This window comes from Eleutherodactylus coqui, chromosome 7, assembly GCF_035609145.1.
Source record: "Eleutherodactylus coqui strain aEleCoq1 chromosome 7, aEleCoq1.hap1, whole genome shotgun sequence".
Classification (NCBI taxonomy): Eukaryota; Metazoa; Chordata; class Amphibia; order Anura; family Eleutherodactylidae; genus Eleutherodactylus; species Eleutherodactylus coqui.
The window spans coordinates 145,390,797-145,408,803 of NC_089843.1; the positions used below are offsets into that span (position 1 = coordinate 145,390,797).

The 18,007-nt window shown below is 46.0% G+C and overlaps 1 protein-coding gene and 1 long non-coding RNA gene across 4 annotated transcripts in view; one reads left to right on the forward strand and one right to left on the reverse strand.

Annotated features, from left to right (window-relative positions):
• AFG2A (AFG2 AAA ATPase homolog A) overlaps positions 1 to 18,007 on the reverse strand; it is a 324,422-nt gene that overhangs the window by 241,404 nt on the left and 65,011 nt on the right. Inside the window, exon 12 of the mRNA XM_066573780.1 lies at positions 1,593 to 1,646. Within this exon, the coding sequence (XP_066429877.1) occupies positions 1,593 to 1,646 (54 nt within the window). The remainder of the gene's footprint in view (positions 1 to 1,592; positions 1,647 to 18,007) is intronic.
• Positions 12,242 to 17,111, forward strand: LOC136573398 (uncharacterized). 3 transcript variants are annotated; one of them, XR_010785885.1, is made up of 5 exons: positions 12,242 to 12,419; positions 13,327 to 13,440; positions 16,415 to 16,511; positions 16,649 to 16,838; positions 16,907 to 17,111. It is a non-coding gene; the product is annotated as an uncharacterized lncRNA (long non-coding RNA). The 3 variants fall into 3 exon arrangements; XR_010785883.1 differs by lacking the exon at positions 13,327 to 13,440 and having other exon boundaries at positions 12,244 to 12,419; XR_010785884.1 differs by lacking the exon at positions 12,242 to 12,419 and having other exon boundaries at positions 13,299 to 13,440.

Below are 18,007 nucleotides of genomic sequence, written 5' to 3' on the forward strand. Positions count from 1 at the left end.
TGTGGACACGTTAAAAACGCTTACTGTTGCCCTCATCCACTCCCGGCTTGATTATTGCAACTCGTTGCTGATCGGCCTTTACTGCACCAGACTCTACCCTCTCCAATCCGTCCTAAATGCGGCAGCCAGGCTCATCTTCCTGTCCAGCCGCTACTCGGACGCCTCTGCCCTGTGCCAGTCACTGCACTGGCTGCCCGTTAAATACAGAATTCAATTTAAACTCCCTACCTTCATCCACAAAGCCCTCCACAGCGCAGCACCACCATATATCGCCTCCCTCATCTTAATCCATCAACCATCCCAGGCTCTCTGCTCTGCTAACGAAACCACACTGAGCGCCCCTTTAATTCGAACTTCTCATTCCCGCCTCCAAGACTTCTCCACAGCAGCACCAGTCCTCTGGAACGCACTACCAAAGGCTACCCGAGCAATCCAGGACTCACAGAACTTCAGGCGTGCTCTAAAAATGCACCTCTTCAGGGAGGCATACCGCATTTCCTAAACAAACCCCTCTGTACTCCGCCTGATAGCATGCTCCCTGACCTACTGACTGCAATGCTTGCTAGCCATCATAAACCGCTCCTGCAGTCATACTGATTCTGGCATCACACGGCTAAATGTCTGACCATTGTCTATGTGTATAACATCGCTCACTCTCCACCTCGCCATACCGTGCACATCTCCAGCCCCTTTACCTTCTGTATCACCCCATTACTTGTAGTATGTAAGCTCGTTGGAGCAGGACCCTCACCCCTACTGATTCCATCAATTGATTACTATGTAACCGTGGTTCTGTAATGTTTGTACTTTTGTCTTTCTGTATCCCCCCTGTCTATGTAAGCGCTGCGGAATATGTTGGCGCTATACAAATAAAGATTATTATTACTACCTAGATACCATAACAAAACAGCGCTTACTACATAGACACAGTACCAGATCATAGACTCACATACACTCCTTCACACCTGCATCAGATGTTAGGTTTTAAGCTTCCATCACAGATTTCAAAAAAGGTACCGAAAAAGTAGCATAGCGTTCTTTTTTTTTTTTAGTACAATATGAAAACCCAATATATTCTGTTTTAATCAATGGTGTCCATCAAGCTCCTTTGACACCGTGCATGTGATGGATCCGGCACCATCATTACTTTTATTGTTCTGCTCCTATAAAGCAGCATAACAACGGGTGCTGTAAGTGTTAATGCCCATGCGAACAAGGCCTTAGATTGTCAACAAATCTCTTCAAAATTGACGGGTGTGTCACAAATGACCTCCTGTGTATGGCCATCTTATGGGTGTCTCCAAATGAGTCTACTGGGTAGAACCTATAGACAGGAGTGAGCCCTTTGAAATTAATAAATGTGAGCTCACGGGACATAACGAAGTTATGAAGCAGATCGGCAGGTGCTATTTTAGGGTTCTAGCTGTGATTTTACCTGATTACTGTACGTCAGTTCTATCCTTTTACCTAGACTATATTTATGGTGACAGAACACAATTAAAACATAATATCCTAGAAAAAGTACTTTCTTTATCCACCAAGTAATGTAGCACATAGGTTAGTGTAGATCTTACATTTTAGGTTACACTTACCTCACGAACTGCCCTTTCTGATTCACCAACATATTTATTCATCAGTTCTGGACCCTAAAAGTGGAGAGATGAACAGAACAAAACTTTAAATGGAGCTATATAAGTTGGCCATATAAGTCACATGGTTGGTGAAGGGGCATACATTAAAGGAAATCAAGATCTAAGGGTGATTGTGCCAGATCATTGGTGTGCACTGATGTACCCTATAGATCAGTCTTCCCCAACTCCAGTCCTCGGGGACCACTAACAGGTCATGTTTTCAGGATTCCCTCAGTGCTGCACAGGTGATGTCATTATTGCCGGCGCCTCAGACATTGCCACAGGTGTTCTTACCATATGAGATCCTGAAAACATGACCTGTTGGTGATCCCTGAGGACTGGAGTTGGGGACCCCTGCTATAGATGAAGAGAGATTTAGCCAGCCCATGCCAACATGAAGCAGAACACCTAATAGCTTCCGATAGAGCCAGGATAGCAGCAACAGACCGCAGTGGCCTCTGTATAGGAATTGTATCCAGCACTTGACTCTTGTTCCTTAACCCCTTGAGTGGCGGGTTTCCTACCACCCTGTCATGCCCACCAGGGCAGGTTTTTTAAAATGGTCTAATCATTGAATTTCAACTAATTTTGCAGTTGCGTCTCAAGAGCCATAACTTTTTCATTTTTCCATTGACATGGCCATATAAGGGCTTGTTTTTTGCGGGACAAGTTGTAATTTTTTAAACAGGAGGGAGGAAAAAAAGAAATGGGGAAAAAAGAAAAAAAGGGGCCATGTCATTAAGGGGTTAAATAATGTATTAACTTCCTTCTCTGGGTCATTACAACGCATGGATACCACATGTGTGATTGTATTATTGATTTTTTACAAAGTAAAGGGAGACTAAGTGTTTTTATAATTTTTTTTTAAATAATTTTTTAACTTTTAACTTTTTTTTTTTTTTTGTCCCTTTAGGGGACTTCCACAGGGGCCCATCAGGACCCCCTGATCACATTCCGGGGGTCTGATGGTGACAGCCCTTTACATGCTGCAGTGACAGCCCTTTACATGCTGCAGTCACATAGACTGCAGCATGTAAAGGGTTAACACAGCAGAGATCGGAGGTTTTCTCTGATCTCTGCTTTAAGAGCTGGTACCTAGCTGTCCTCTGACAGCCAAGCACCAAGCTCTCCCTGTCACAGAGACCATCAGCTTGCTTCTGACAAGCCGATGGTCTCTATGGCAACCTGTAAACAAAGCAGGACATTGCCGACATGCCGGCAATATCTTCTGCTGGTTTTTCAAAGCCCTTGCTTTGTTCTCTGTGGGTCTGTGCAGGCAGAGCACACTGTCACAGCTTGTGGCATTGTGCTCTGCAGCTCCCATAGTGATACATAGCCCGGAAATCTTCCGGGCTTTATCGCTATGGGCAGTGGAGCTCGTCACGGAAAATTTCCGGGCGTGCCACTCAAGGGGTTAAAGGGGTTTTGTAAAAAAAAACAAAAAACAATCAATATTCACCTATTCCTCCCCAGGCAATCTCCTTACCGCATCTTCTCCCTGTCAATATTCTCCAGTTCCCAGGGTCACCTCACCGTAAGCTGCGCGGATACTCTTCTTCTTGTTATCGAGCATTCTTTCTTTGCATTTTTCTTCCTGCATGACAGTGTAGGTTACATCGCTAGTGACATAACCTTCACTGCCTACGAAGGAATGCCGATCTATAACCGAGACTGCGCATGCACGCTGGCTCGCCATGAGAGTTCACATACTGCTGCAGCGAGGCTCTGCACATGCACAGTCTCGGCAATAGCTCAACATCCCCTGCTAGGCTATGAACGCTACGTCACGTAGTAAACGTAGCTACGTAGCAAACATTGGCCAGCAGAAGAAGACTGAAGAGAATAGACGCTTCGTCACAGGAAGCAGAAGAATAAGCCAACTGGAGGTCAGGTGACCCCCTTCCCTGGGAGTGCAGGAGAAAAGAGGAGATCGGCGGGGAGAAGATGCGGTAAGAAGACTGACAGAGGAGGAATAGGTGAGTATAGAATTTTTTTTTTATGACAGAACCCCTTAAAAGACATATCTTTTATTTAGAGATGAGCAAGCATACTCACTAAGGCAAACTACTCGAGCGAGTAGTGCCTTATTCGAGTACCTGCCCGCTCGTCTCTAAAGATTTGGCTGCTGACGGGGGGCGGCGGGAGAGAGCGGGGAGGAACGGAGGGGAGATCTCTCTCTCACTCTCTCCCCGCCGCTTCCCCCTGCTCACTCCCGCAACTCACCCGCGCTGGCAGCCAAATCTTTAGAGACGAGAGGGCAGGTACTCGAATAAGGCACTACTCGCTCGAGTAGTTTGCCTTAGTGAGTATGCTCACTCATCTACTTTTATTGAATACTTCTACAACAGGGATAAATAGACGGACAAACATCCTACGCATTTTGACCAGTAAGTTTTGACCCTTAAGGTGCTTTTAGACAGAAGATTAACATTCAGAAAAACGTTCAACCAAGTGAAAGTTAACAATGATTGTTTGGTCTAAATGCGAGCCAATGACTTAATGACAAATGACAGTCGTTTGCTTCTCGCTCATCATTCATTTTATGCAGGCATAAAAACCATCATTGGCTTTTTCACTTCTCATTCAGTTTAAACATTGATCGTTCAGGGATTCATATTCACTTATGTGAAACACTGAATGATACTGAACAATTCTTGTTGAACAAGTCAACAATGAATCTGCCTGTCTAAATAGGCTGCAAGACAGCGAATGAGCCAGAGGTGATGTCACTTGCGCGTACTACAATCGTTCAGTCTAAAAGGGGCCTTGCTCTTGTTGGGTGTCCATTAAAACCAGTGTTTAAGAAGCAGGCTGAACTTCCTGTTACAAATGTTGCATAAGTAGATTAATTAGAAAATTTAAAGCGACCCTCTGGTTTCAGGACAAAATTCTGTAACAAAACCAAAGTGCTAAGGCGATACATGGCCTGCAGTTATTCTTCTCTGCCATCCCTCTGATCCGTCAGTTCCAGGTCCCGTTATCAGCCATCAAAAATGGCCGACACAATCTTCAGACTACCTAATCCGCACAATACACTGGTAACGTTAGACTACCAATGCACTATATATGCTCTCTGATTGGTCAGAACTCATCATGTGATCAGCACTGGCCAATCAGAATGTAGTGCACAGTATGCATTAGGTAGTTTCAAAATTGCCAAAGCCATCTGGGCCAGCTGAAAATGCAGCATAGAACCAGTGGATTGGAAGGGTAGCAGAGAACAACGGCAGATTATATACCACCTTTCTCTTGTCCCGAGACAGAAACTGGAGAGTTGCTTTAACCCTATGTATGTTCCATGTCTATGCTGATCCTTCCTACTTATCCTATATGTATTATATAATTTCAGTAAAAATATATCAAGTCCAATCGCATATTTAGTCCCTTTGGAGACCTATCTAACATCAATATCCAGGACCCTTTCTAGTCAAGCGAAGGGCAGCAGCTCAACGTGCCCCATAGTGGTAGCCGTGATTTACAGTGGTAAAGCAACAATATTTTTAATAAAAGTATATAATAGAAATGATGATACTAACACAAGCTAGTGGATGGGCAGAAATTGTCTGAATAGTTCATGCCCTTTTAACTTGTATCATTCTAGTTGTATTGTGAACAGTTCACGGGGGCATTTTTTAGGGCTTTTTCTGCAAAGTAAGCTACATCTGTCATATAAAGAAGCAGATACAATAACTTTAAACTTCAAAAGCTGCATATGTCAGACACATGCAGTTGACCTAAGTGTGGCATGAGAAACACAAGAACGCATTTATAATATCGTTAGAAAATGAGTCATGAGAAGCTGTCCAAAGCCAAACAAAACTTCCACATTATTGTGTGGTTAAGACATAGAAGCCTGAAAAATGAACAGTGCCGTAGAGTCATGTTTTAAAGTCCCCTAAATGTATTCAATTACAGAATAATGACCTCGCAGACATTGAAAGCATATGAGATTGACATAAAGCAAGCAAATTACATTGAAATGTCATCTACCTTTGGCCACTGCCCCATCCCGCCCTGACCTTCTTGGGAACTTCCCTCGTACTCCTGACCAGTGAACCCTTGCATATAAACTGGTGGGCACACAATGGACCGCCACACAAAGCTAAATTATTTTTTTTAAATTCGTTTTATTTTAAATGAGGAAAGGTATTATAGAATACAGAATAGAAAACTTTGTTAGGTGTATCATTGTACATATATGCATTTTCCATTATAATTAAATCAGTCTAATTTTGTTACTCGATTCCTTAGGTAACTTGATAACAATAAACTTTATAACTTTTTTGCAAAACGGTTCTGCTCTGATTTCTTTCGGTTTTAATAGTAGAGCTAGAGTGCAGGTCTGCTGACACTGATCTGGGAGGGGGGGGGGGGAAGGGGGGGTGTAAGTCAGGTCTCAAGGCTCATTCCGTGTATAGGGTAGAGTGGGAGTCGATCCATATACCCCATATGTTTCTAAATTTGGCCGGGCATCCTCGGTTTTGGTAAATGATCTTCTCATAGGAGGTTACGGTGTTTACCATTTGGATCCAGTGTGGGACTGAGGGGGCCTCGACGGCCATCCACTTCATGGCTATTATCTTACGGGCCAGGAATAGCACCTTTTCAAGAAAGGCGCGGGTGTAATGTGGCCACACCTCCTCCTCCAGTAGGCCGAACAGCGCCACCCTAGGATCTAGGTCTACAGCTAGTGGGGGAGGTAGTAGCATGTTTATGAGGTTGATAATTTCCAACCAGTATTCATTAATTGGAGGGCATTCCCATATCAAGTGCCAGAAGTTCGCCTCTGGTTGGCGGCATCTGTGGCAGGCATTTGAGGATGTGGTGCCCATTCTGTATAGGCGGCTAGGGGTAAGATAGGCCTGGTGTGTTATGTATAGTTGAATTAGTCTATTATTTACGGCGGGGGAGACTGCCAGATGGGATTCGGAGATGTCCTGCCACTCCTCGGATGTAAGGGACGGGATAACTTGTTTCCATTTGTCATATGCTAGGGGCGGGTTAAGGGCTATTTTTGCCGAAAGGAGATGTGTATATAGGGCCGAGATTAGCCCCCTGGGTCCCTGGGACTTGAGAATGCCAATTGTAGGGAACTTGGATATGTGTGTTGAGGTGGGCGGGAATTGGGAGTTTAGGGCATGTCTTAGCTGAAAAAAATCGGAATAGTTGGAGATGTGGGGACTGCAGCCTGTCGCGTAGCTCCGTGAATGTAGGGAATGTATCGTCTGCGTATACATCTTTTAGTGTGTATACCCCTTGGGCCATCCAGTACTGTGGGTCTGGGACTGATTGTAAGGCGGTAAGACCAGGGTTATTCCAAAGGTAGAGCTCGGGTATTGTGTCTTGGTATCGCTGCAGCTTCTTCACCTCCCTCCACACGCCAAGGGCTAGTTTGTGAAGCGGGATCACGTCGGTGGGGTTGGGTGTTGCGGGAACTCTAAGTAATTAAAAAGATTATTGCCTTTTACTTGCTTCGCCAGTTGTTTGTCTGCTATGGGCAGCTCCCCGTTTAAGACCCAGGCCCGTATGTTCCTCAATTGTCCTGCCAGGTAATAGAGTCGGAGGTCCGGGAGGGCCATTCCGGCTTGCTTCTTGGGCCTTTGTAGTGTCGACAGGTTTAGTTTGGAGCGAGAGGAGTTCCATACAAAGGAGATGATCAGGGAGTTTAATGTCTGGAAAAAACGTTTGGGGACGGTTACTGGCATGTGCTGCAGTATATACAAACATTTAGGCTGGACGGCCATTTTAATGAGGTTTATGCGCCCCGCCACGGAGTGCGGTAGTTTTGTCCATCCTTTTAGCTTGTGTTTTATAATGTCTAGTAGCGGGTCTATATTTTCTGTTATAGCGTTGTTGTGGTCATATGGCATAAGTATCCCCAGATATTTAAACGTTTGGACCGGTTTTAGCCCGTACCTGGTAACGCAGGGGTCATTTCCGGGGTTAAGGTTTGTATACAGAATTGTCGATTTGGACCAGTTAACGTATAGACCCGAGAAACTGGAGAACCTGTCTATGTGGATCATGGCCTGGGAAAAAGAGTTCATTGGGTCTGATAGGAAAAGAATTGTGTCGTCCGCATATAGTCCCACCTTACTCTCAAGCTCTGACCATCTAATACCTTTTACATTGGGGGTGCTTCTCAGGCGGATCGCCAACGCCTCAATGGCTATGGCAAATAGGGCCGGGGATAAGGGGCATCCCTGTCGGGTGCCTCTTGCCAATTGAAATTCGGGTGATGGGATGCCGTTTACTACTACATTCGCGCTCGGGGATTTATATATGGTTTTGATCCATTGTTGGAATTTGGGTCCAAATCCAAAGCGAACCAGACAAGCCCCGAGAAAAGCCCACTCCAATGAGTCAAAGGCCTTTGCCATGTCCAGTGAGACTAAAGCCCAGGGCATATTGTATTGCTTACCTAATTGCATGGCTGTCTGGACTCTACGAATGTTTATTGTTGTAGATTTCCCAGGCATGAAACCCGTCTGGTCCGGATGGATAATGGATAAGATTACTTGATTAAATCTAGTGGCTAGGATTTTAGTTAGGATTTTGTAGTCCGCGTTTACTAATGAGATTGGGCGATAAGAGCTGCATTCTATCGGGTCCTTTCCAGGTTTCTGTATCACTACTATGGAGGCTTTGTAGAATGAAGGTGGGAGGGTGTTGTCTATTTGGGCTTGATTTAGTGTCTCAAGTAGTAGCGGGGCTAGCTGTTCACTGTATTTCCGGTATGTCTCTATTGGGAGGCCGTCCGGGCCGGGCGATTTATTGGGGGCCATATCCTGAATTATCTGCTGGATCTCCTCCAGCGTGATTGGGGCTTCCAAAAGTTCAACCTGATCTGCGGATAGGGTTGGGAAATTTAGATCCTCCAAGTATCTCAGGATATCAGCCACTGTGCTATGAGAGGAGGAGTTGTATAAGTTGCTATAGAAGTCTTTAAAGCAATTTGTGATAGATGGGCCGTCAGTCAGCTCCACCCCACTTTGGTTATTAATCTTAAGGACCGTGTTAGTTTTATTTTCCCGTCTAATGAGGCTGGCTAGTAGATGGCTGGATTGATTTCCCAGTTCGAAATAATGTTGCTTGGTGAAGAATAGTTTGCGCTTGGCTTTAGCGTATATTTGATGTTTATGAAGTCGGAGTAGACTGAGCCAGGCTGTTTTGTTAGCGTCTGGGGGGTTAGATGTGTATATCTTTTCAGCCTCTATTGTCTGGGTTTCTAGTTCTCTGTCGGCCTGGGCTGTCGATTTTTTGATGTATGAGATGGCGGACTTGAGGAATCCCCTAACGTAAGCCTTCAGGGTATCCCATTTCAGAGCGGGATGGGTGTTCTCACTGTGGACCTCTAGAAACAGAGATATGTGGAAAGGCATTTGGTCATCCGTTCCGATCAGCTTCAGCCAGGAAGGGTGAAGCCTCCAGGTGGGTACTATAGTTTGTTGAGGGAATTTCAATGTTAGCAGTATGGGGCTGTGATCGGATATGCCGCGCGGGCAGTGCGTGATGTTGGAAAGGTATATCGCCAGTTCTGCTGAGCTAAATATATAATCAATCCTTGCCAGCGCGCTATGTCCCGGGGAATGACAGGTGAACTCCCGCGCGTCAGGGTGTTTAAATCGCCAGAGATCAATCCAGCCGACACTTTCGATTAGTTGTTTTAGAGAAGAACTTTGGGTGGGGGTCATGTTGGGGGGATGTGTGGAATCTGTCTATTGCAGAGTCCATTACCATATTAAAGTCACCTAAGCAGATCACCCCCGCCGAAGGGTATTGATGTGCATATGTTATGGCGGACTGTAAAAGATGAAGATTATTGTGGGGTGGGTTGTAGATAGATAGGATAATGTAAGGTTTGGAGTTTATTTCGCCAAATATGAATATAAACCTTCCTTCGGGGTCCCTGCAAACATTGATAGGGTTCCAGCGCAATGACCTATGGATAAGCACAGAGACGCCCCTGGAAGAGGAGGTGTGGAAGCAGTGGGCGGCCCACTGCACCCACGGCTTTGCAAGGGCGTCGGCCTTTTCTTTGATGAGGTGGGTCTCTTGCAAACTTATAATGTGTGGGTTAGTTTGCCGAATATAAGCGAAGACCGCTCTTCGCTTGAGGGCGGTGCCGAGGCCCCGGACATTCCAGCTAAGACATTTTAAAGTCATCGCTGGCTGTGTGGGTATATAATTGAAGTGTTGCCTCTGTGTCCCTGGGGTGAAGAGAAAGGGGAAAGACCGGTGGGTGTGGGAAGGGGAATTGTGTCAATGCAGACCTGCTAATAGTATTGTTAAAGAGCAGATTATAACAACTTAAACATTTAACTTTTGACATTTTGCTTAATTTCGGCGCAAATGTCAAACACAGCAAACAAAAATAAAACAGTTTAGCTACAATCTATTCAGAAATAGCAAATGTTACTCTAATACGGGGGGGGGGGGGGGGGGAAATATCCCGGTGGCCTACAGAGGATTGTGGGTGTTTGCCAAGCCCATTGGCAATTCAAAGGTATCGTTGCCCCACATTTTCACCGTCTATAGGTCAAAGGGATATCGGTCGCATAAATTGTGACTAGGTTTGAAGTCCTGCCATAGATGTTGCAGAATCAATCGTCCTTCGGTGTTTGCGGGTGCATGTCCAGCCACTCCAAGGCCTCGGTGGGAGATTGAAGGAAAACGACCTTTCCTTGGGTTACGATCCGCAGGCGTGCTGGGTATGCCATTGAATACGGGATGTTTCTTTCTTTGAACTTTCTTTTTGCTTCTATGAATGTGGCCCTTTGCTTTTGTAACTCAGCGGAAAAGTCAGGAAATATGGAGATTGTTGCGTTATTGTGTTTTAATGGGCCCTTTAGTCTAGCTTGACGAAGCGCAGCGTCGCGATCTCTGCAGTTGAGGATCCTTACTAGGAAGGGGCGCAGGGGGGGCTCCCGGCTGTGGTGGTTTTGTTGGGACCCGATGGGCTCTTTCCACTGTGAAATGCGTAGAAAAGGCTTCGTCACTCAGCAAAGACTTCAGCCAGGTTTCGGCGAATATTTCTGGGTGGGGGCCTTCTGATTTTTCGGGTAGGCCTATTATCCGTAGGTTGTTACGGCGCGACCTGTTTTCTAGGTCGTCCATCTTGGATTGGCAGAATTCTGCTACCCGCGTGGCTTTTTTAACTGCCACGGAGAGCGGGCGTAGGGAGTCTTCTGCGTTGGAGATGCGGTCCTCCATTTCCCGCATTCTACCTCTCATGTTCTGTAAGTCCTCTCTCAGTAGAGATACATCAGATTTTATCTCTTCTATTTTATTAGTGAGAGAGGACTTGCAAGTGTTGATTGCTTCAAGGAGCTGTCGCATGGTCGGTTCCGGGGGTTGCCCGCTCTCGTCTTCGGGCTCCCTCATCTGGATAGGTCGTGTTGGTCTTAGCGTATGATCCGGGGTCTTGGAATGGGCGAATTCTTTAAACTTTTCTGCTGCCGAGCCACTTTTGGCTCGTGTGCTCATGATGGGGGGACGTAGATTGGTATAGTGGTATATGGAAATGGATGGCTTTTCCTCTTTTCCGACCTGAGATTTAGACTGTAATGGATTGATATGACTCTTACAGGGTTTAGATGTTGTCAGCTAGAGTCCTTATAATTATACAGTTGCGGTGGTTGTTAGAGGGTAGGGGCCTTTCCCGCTTAGTATAATGCGGTGTATAGAGTGTCGAGGGTTATTGATTGTAACAGAGGCCAAGGAGCGATTCTGGTGTTTTAACGTGACTTTTACAGGATTTAAATGTTTTGGTTATACAGTCCTTGTAGTTATGCGCTTGCGCTGGCTATTAAGGAGTGAAGGTTCCTGTCCTTTCCCGTTTAGTGTAGTTTGATATGAAGGGTGTCGAAGTTGTTGCTTGTGGCAGGTACCTAGAAGCAAAATCGGCAGTTTGATGCGACTTTTGTGGGGTTTGGATATAGTTGGCTGTCCAGTCCTTGTAGTTATGCGGTTACAATGGTTGTTAGAGGGCGAAGGTCCCGCGGTCCGGGTCACAACTGTGTGTGGTTTGACCGAGTTTGGGGTTGGTTGCAATTGGGGGTGAAGAACGGCGCCGGCCGCTTGTCGTATCGCCGTTCGCTGCGGGTAAAAGGTCGGACAGATGGAATTATGATCTGAGGCAGTCCACTCCTCACGCACCTCCCAGGGTGCTGTTATATAATGTTGAAAGCAGCTATAGATGTTTTCCCAAGGGGTGGTGGGGGTCCACTGTTGTGGGCTATCTGCCCGGTGTGTCGCCCCAGAGGGGTCAGTGTCCCTTAGCAGATGTGTTGTCCCTCAGCCCCCCGCTGGTTTACTCACGATTCAGCTGCCGACTCCGCTGGGCCGGGTGTGGAAAGAGGGGTATGGCGGCGCGGAATCCCCGGGTGTCATAAGACGGGTCACTGATGGGTGGCTGATGGTGTGGTCGGGTCGACCGCAATTTCAAATGGGTCTGTGGTCGTCTGCCTGTCCGGTGACTGCACCCAATGAGAGGATTCCCAGACTGCCGGTCTGCAAGCGATGCGGCTCTCCGGGCTGAAATCGGGGCTCTGCAGGGTGTCCTGTGCCGCTAGGGGGCGGTAGCAGGATGTTACAAGGCGGCCGACCGGCCGGGCGAGCCGTAGGATCCACTCGGCTTCTGCAGCAGGGAGAAGAGACCGGAGGCTGTAGGTCAGGCAGCCCCTCCCGTCCAAGAGGGACCAGTTTCTCACCGGCCGTGGAGGATTTCCGGGTGCCCGTGAGCGGACGCTGGAGCAAGCCGCGGTCCCAGCCGGGACCCGGCAGCAGGTACTGCGCGCTGGGGGGGCTGTCAAGCGGGCCTCCCAATCCGGGAGGATAGGTCTCTCGCAAGCCGCGCGTCGGCTCCGGCCAGCGGCGGCAGGGGTGTCGGATCGGCAGGGCGGTCATAGCAGCTCACAAGCCGTGGTCCGCCCCTCAGGTTTAGCGCGGCCGCTTCTCCCCGGGAATAGGTCCCTCCGTCCCAGGGTCCGGGGTTTAACTCAGGGGTTTTCCCGCCGTTCGGGACTCGTCCGGACAGCGGCGGCAAGGTGGGGAGGGGGAGGGTTGGCCCAGACAGAGCAACCGGGTCCCGAGGGAGACCCGCCGGGCACAGCACGTCCGGGCAGGCAAGGGCAGGTCCTCAGGTTCCTACCTGGCCCACAGGGCTGTGCGCGGGAGAATGGTAGGGCGTTGGCGCCGCTCCTCTTCCCCCCCGGTCCACGGCCTTGTAGTAAGTCTCAGGGGGTTTTAGTCGCTTTCGGCCACGGTCCAATCGCCCCCTCAGGATCTAGGAGTCCTTAGGCTTTGTTTGGGATTCCAGGTTTTGAGTTTGGCCAGGATTTTTGCAGGATTTTAAGTTTTCCCCTGGGGAGCTCTCCTTACATGCGACTGTTCATGCCGGTCGCTGGCCACGCCCCCTCACAAAGCTAAATTATTGTTAATTGGAAATAGATTCACGCCATAAGAAACGGGAACTTTTTTTCGGCCATATATACTATGATACTCTGAATTGTTCTCTGCAGCTTCTTCATATGAGGAACTACTGTTGGTTCTGCTCATCTAATCAGATCATTATCTGACCCACTAAAGATTTTTAGATCGAAGTTCATAATATGATCCCTAGAATGCAAATATTGATCAAAATAAGACACTATATTAACTCTTTCCAATCCAATTTATATCCTGGTTTTCCTAGGGGGCTTACTCTTTTTCTGCTGTTATACAACGGCGCTATCTGCTGGCTAAAGCCAGTACTGCATGAGGTGACACATTGGATAGGCTCCGACAGCAGAGAAGCTGGCAATATACAGTAAGAGAATCCCGACGGATGTCTTCCAACATCGAAGCTGTACAGCCTTAAATTATGTCTTCAGAGGTCAGACAGCGGATTGGAAAGGGTTAAAAAAGACCCATCATGTCTTTGGGTCAGTACTGCCAGCCCCGTAGCTTTGCAGCCACATCCCTGCTGTCTCTATAATGGCGTATCTTTTGTTCCCCTGTTCTGAGTCCTGTTACATTCGGCTCATGACGCTTTGACTCTGTCACTTACCGTCAATGGATGGCGTTGATTGACAGTGTAAGTTGGAAACTGCTGATTTGACAGATACAGAGGACCAGGATCCGAATCTAACAGGACCTGGTATGAAGGACGGAGAGTGGAAGTAGAAACAAAAGAAAAGCTGCAACAGAGTCAGCGAGGCCATGGCGGCAAAGCGATGGAGCCAATCCCGCTGATCCATGAACATAAATGGTATTTATACCCCTTATTCCAAAAAAAATAAATTCAAAAACACACTAATTTGGTATAATCCTCATCTACCAGGTTTCGTGGGAGGGCAAGAAATGTAGATACTTCAGTTTTAAAACCGCAATACCTTTTTCATCTTCAGAAGGATAGACTGTATCCAACTTTTGCAGTAAGGACCACTGCAGTCAGATGGAGCTTGTTAATTTTCTTAATTAGTTTGCTCTTTTAGTTGTACAGAGGGATTCTCTTACTAAAACAATCGATTGCATAAAGGGCCATTTACACGTAACGAGTAACGCTCAAAATGTTTTCAAACGAACAAATCTGAGCGATAATCGTGCAGCGCAAATGCAAGGAAAAATGCTCACTGTTCGTTCACAAGTCACTATCACTGACTTTCAGTCAACATAAAAAATATCGCTGGATTGCTGACTTCTCATTCCGTGTAAATGCTGCCTGCTCAGCGCTTCACACAGAAGGTGAGGCGCTGAGCGAGAAGCTTGCGATGCAGCGGCGAAGTCTGTCTAAACGTTCTGCATGAGCGCTAACGACCTTAGCGGTGACGTCAGGGCTCTGCAGTCCTTTTCCCGACCGTTGTCCAATGTAAAAGGCACAAAACTGTTCCCTTTATCCACAGCAATAATAAGAGGCTGTCTTGCTGAGACAATCTCCTTAGTCAATGTAAATGATATTTACTGCATCTACTATACCCAAGTAATTGGCAATAATCACTGTTTGACCACTGAACTGCGAAGTGAAATCCATATATATGTTTGAGGGTCATTACCAAAGTTTTACTGTGAATGGGGCTGAACATTTTAAGCATTGAGCCAGCAATGAAGAATGCTCAAAGTTGGTCAGATCATACCGAATAATCTTTAAAATGTATGGCAGCATGCTGCGAGCCCCCAGGACAGGCAATTCCTGTATAACTGTCTAACTTGATGACCGGCCAAACCAACATTCATGCCTGAATGATTGCCCTGTGTAAACATGCCAGCAATCAGCCTACAAAGGGGCAAATACTAATTTGTTGGCTAATTGCATCTTATATGTGGACAATAAATCATCATTTGTCAGCAGTACATCCCTCTCTGCAAACAGCGATGAAACCGTATGGGAGTGAGTGACGTGCCAACGTCACCATTTGGTGCAGGTTAGTCGGAAAATGTGTAAAAGTAGGTTAGCAGTACTTGGTATCTGTACAAAGGAAATGCCACCTGGTAATGTCAGGACATCCTGGGAGAAATGGGCAGGCAGTGGTCATTTACTGCAGGATGTCTGGATTTAAAGGTAGGTGTCAAAAAGCAGAGCTCTAGAAGAGGCCAGAACAGAATTCTCTTCCTATTCCTTTAGTTCTTGCATGGTTTTGCCTTTTTTATCAATGTCTCACATATTCAGAGTTTACAAAGATGTCAAAACAAAATTTCATAGTCAGAAAATATTTGTGCAGCTGTTCTGTATATCTGGCATGAGACAGGAGTCTGCTTCTTATCGTTTCCGCTGTGCTGGGTCTTTACTTATTATCTTTATCAACTCCAAGTTCAAAATGTAAAATCTGGGGTATATATTATGGAGCAAATCACTATGTCTTACTAAATTCATTGCATCAAAGAAGCAGTTCGACAGCTTAAAAGAAAATGAGAGAGCTCTTTGGATAACCTCTCATAAAATCATACAGGAAAGCTATATGCTTGTATATAAGCCAATGGTCGGATGCAGCTTGTGTTTTAATGTAGATTACAAATTGTGGCATCACAGGAAGCCCATTAGGTCAGGAACAGTATGGTTCAGAATCAGAATAATCCCCAGAATCAACAACTCTTCTGAAATAATTAGTGACTATAACATGTAACATTGTAACGCTCAAGAAAGGTGTTGAGGCCCCTCGAAAACTCTTTTGAAGAAACTTATAAGGCCATGCATTCTCTTCTGGGAAATTTATGTAAATGGCAAGATGGAACAATGCCTGTACAGCACCATCAATTGGAAGGCAGCATCCCTGCAAGTCAATGTCAGATCTTCTAACGAGCCTTGTAACAATGACTAGAAATATGAGCCAAAGTGAGTGTCTTCTGCAGAAGGAGACGATCAACCCTGCACAGACAGCCCGATTAGGGGTTTTGCCCCTCATCAGTAGGTTGCTGGCTTGCCTAGTTAGAAGCCTATGACGTGGTCAGGAAGGGTATGGTTTCTCCTTAAGGAGAGCCCATTGAAATGATTGGAGATAATATAATAGAGTTCTCCATAGCGGAAGCTGCTCTAGCCTCTAGCTAACAGACGGGGAGACTGACGGGGGCCCCACATTGGGTACACTGTCTAACTAGGTATATGCATTTTTTATCATTCTAACACTCTGTTTTTTAACATTACTTAGGCTGTTAAGTTCGGATGACTTAATTTTGACTTTAAAAAAAATCCCCAAGATCTGAACTCTTTAAAATAAAGAAACATTTGCCTTAAATCTAATTGTAATTTTCAGTACACTTTAATTGTCATCACCCTTTCCCTAGCCTTAACTAGTGTTTCTCTGCAGGCCAATAAACAGTAAAGTCCAACCTGTTATCATTAGCAGCAGGCATGGTGTGTACTCCTTTGATGAAAGAGAAAAGAGTCTGTTTAGGAAGTTCCAGGTGAGAGACAATGAAAAAGCTGTTCTAATTATTGGCCTGGTCAGTATGAGAGAATACCTGCAGAGAGGTAAATGCAGGAGCAGATGCGGATGCAGATATACAAGACAGACTTTGAACTCGGCTTTTATCTTTCACAGAGAACACCTAACAATTACCACAGGAAGAACATTTCTGAAACATCAAGGTAAAAAGGCTAAAGTTGGAAGGACTACAATAGCAAAGATGTGTTAGATAAGAAGTGAAATGTTGTAAACTATTAGGAGAAGACAATGAGCGATTGTGACATCAAGTTCACATGGATACGCTGAGCCTACATGGTAGCATTCGGTTAGTATATACAAGTAAGACTACATCCAAGTAGTCCTATTATGAAATAGCTGATTTTACCTTCATAGGAACAAGAGGTGAAGCAACACCATGTACCAGCCATCAATAATGCACAGGAGGCCTGGTGGACAGCTGCATTCTGCACCCAGTGGATGAATGCTGCAGCCATCTACCATCATAGACTCCCAGAATGAACACGGATTTCATGCACGGACACCTCTCCAATTAGACTGGGGACCACTTGTTTGGTGTTTTGGCATAAATAAAAATAAATCTTGGTATTTTGTATGGCGTCAACTTATTCTGCAGCGCTTTTAGGTAATTATTACTTATTACCCCCCACCAAGCTGGTTTCTCATTTTACCAACCTCAGAAGGATGGAAGGCTGAGTCAACCTTGAGCGGGCTACCTGAATCATGCGGAGATCGAGCTTGCAACCTTCAGGATTAAGAAGAAGTGAATGGACTTGTTGCAGAAATCTTTTTGCTGAAACTGGAAATTTACATAAACCCAGAATAACCCAAGAACCTCTCTCTTCAGCACTTGTCTTGTGCACCTACCCCCCTTGCCCTGCAGTCTTTATGTATCATAAATATAATTTTTATTCCCAGTCATTCCCAGAGAAGGGGAAGGTGAGAGGTGACCTTTTTTCCCCACTCACAGGTACCCTCAAACCTCCTTCATTCCATAACATTTTGATGGGACTATGTTCTTCCTATATTTTTCCTGCCCCTATGCCAAGTTAGTGAGCGCAGCACCACTGGTTAAGTGATGGCACTTCCGCAGCACCTGACCAGCGACACTGCGCTCAGTACAGGCTGGCGCGTAGCGGGTGAAGGAGTGCATGGACAGCCGAAGACTTGGGAGGTAACCGCTGTATCTTCTGAAATCAGCTACTGGTACAGATTCTGATATTTGTGTGGATTTTGACTATGTTTTGTGTGCGGAAATGCTGCGGAATTTGCCATGGAATTTTGGGCTGTGGACATTCCGCAGCGTTTCTGCCCTGTGTAAATACACCCTTGGGATGCCTTCACGTAAGCCATATTTTCTGCTGCAAAAAAATCGGCAGGAAATTTACAGCTAATTCGCCGTTGCCCTAAACTGCACCTAATTGGTGCGTATTCTGCTGCGGATTTGCCCCGAGTTTCAACCTTTGCATTACAAAG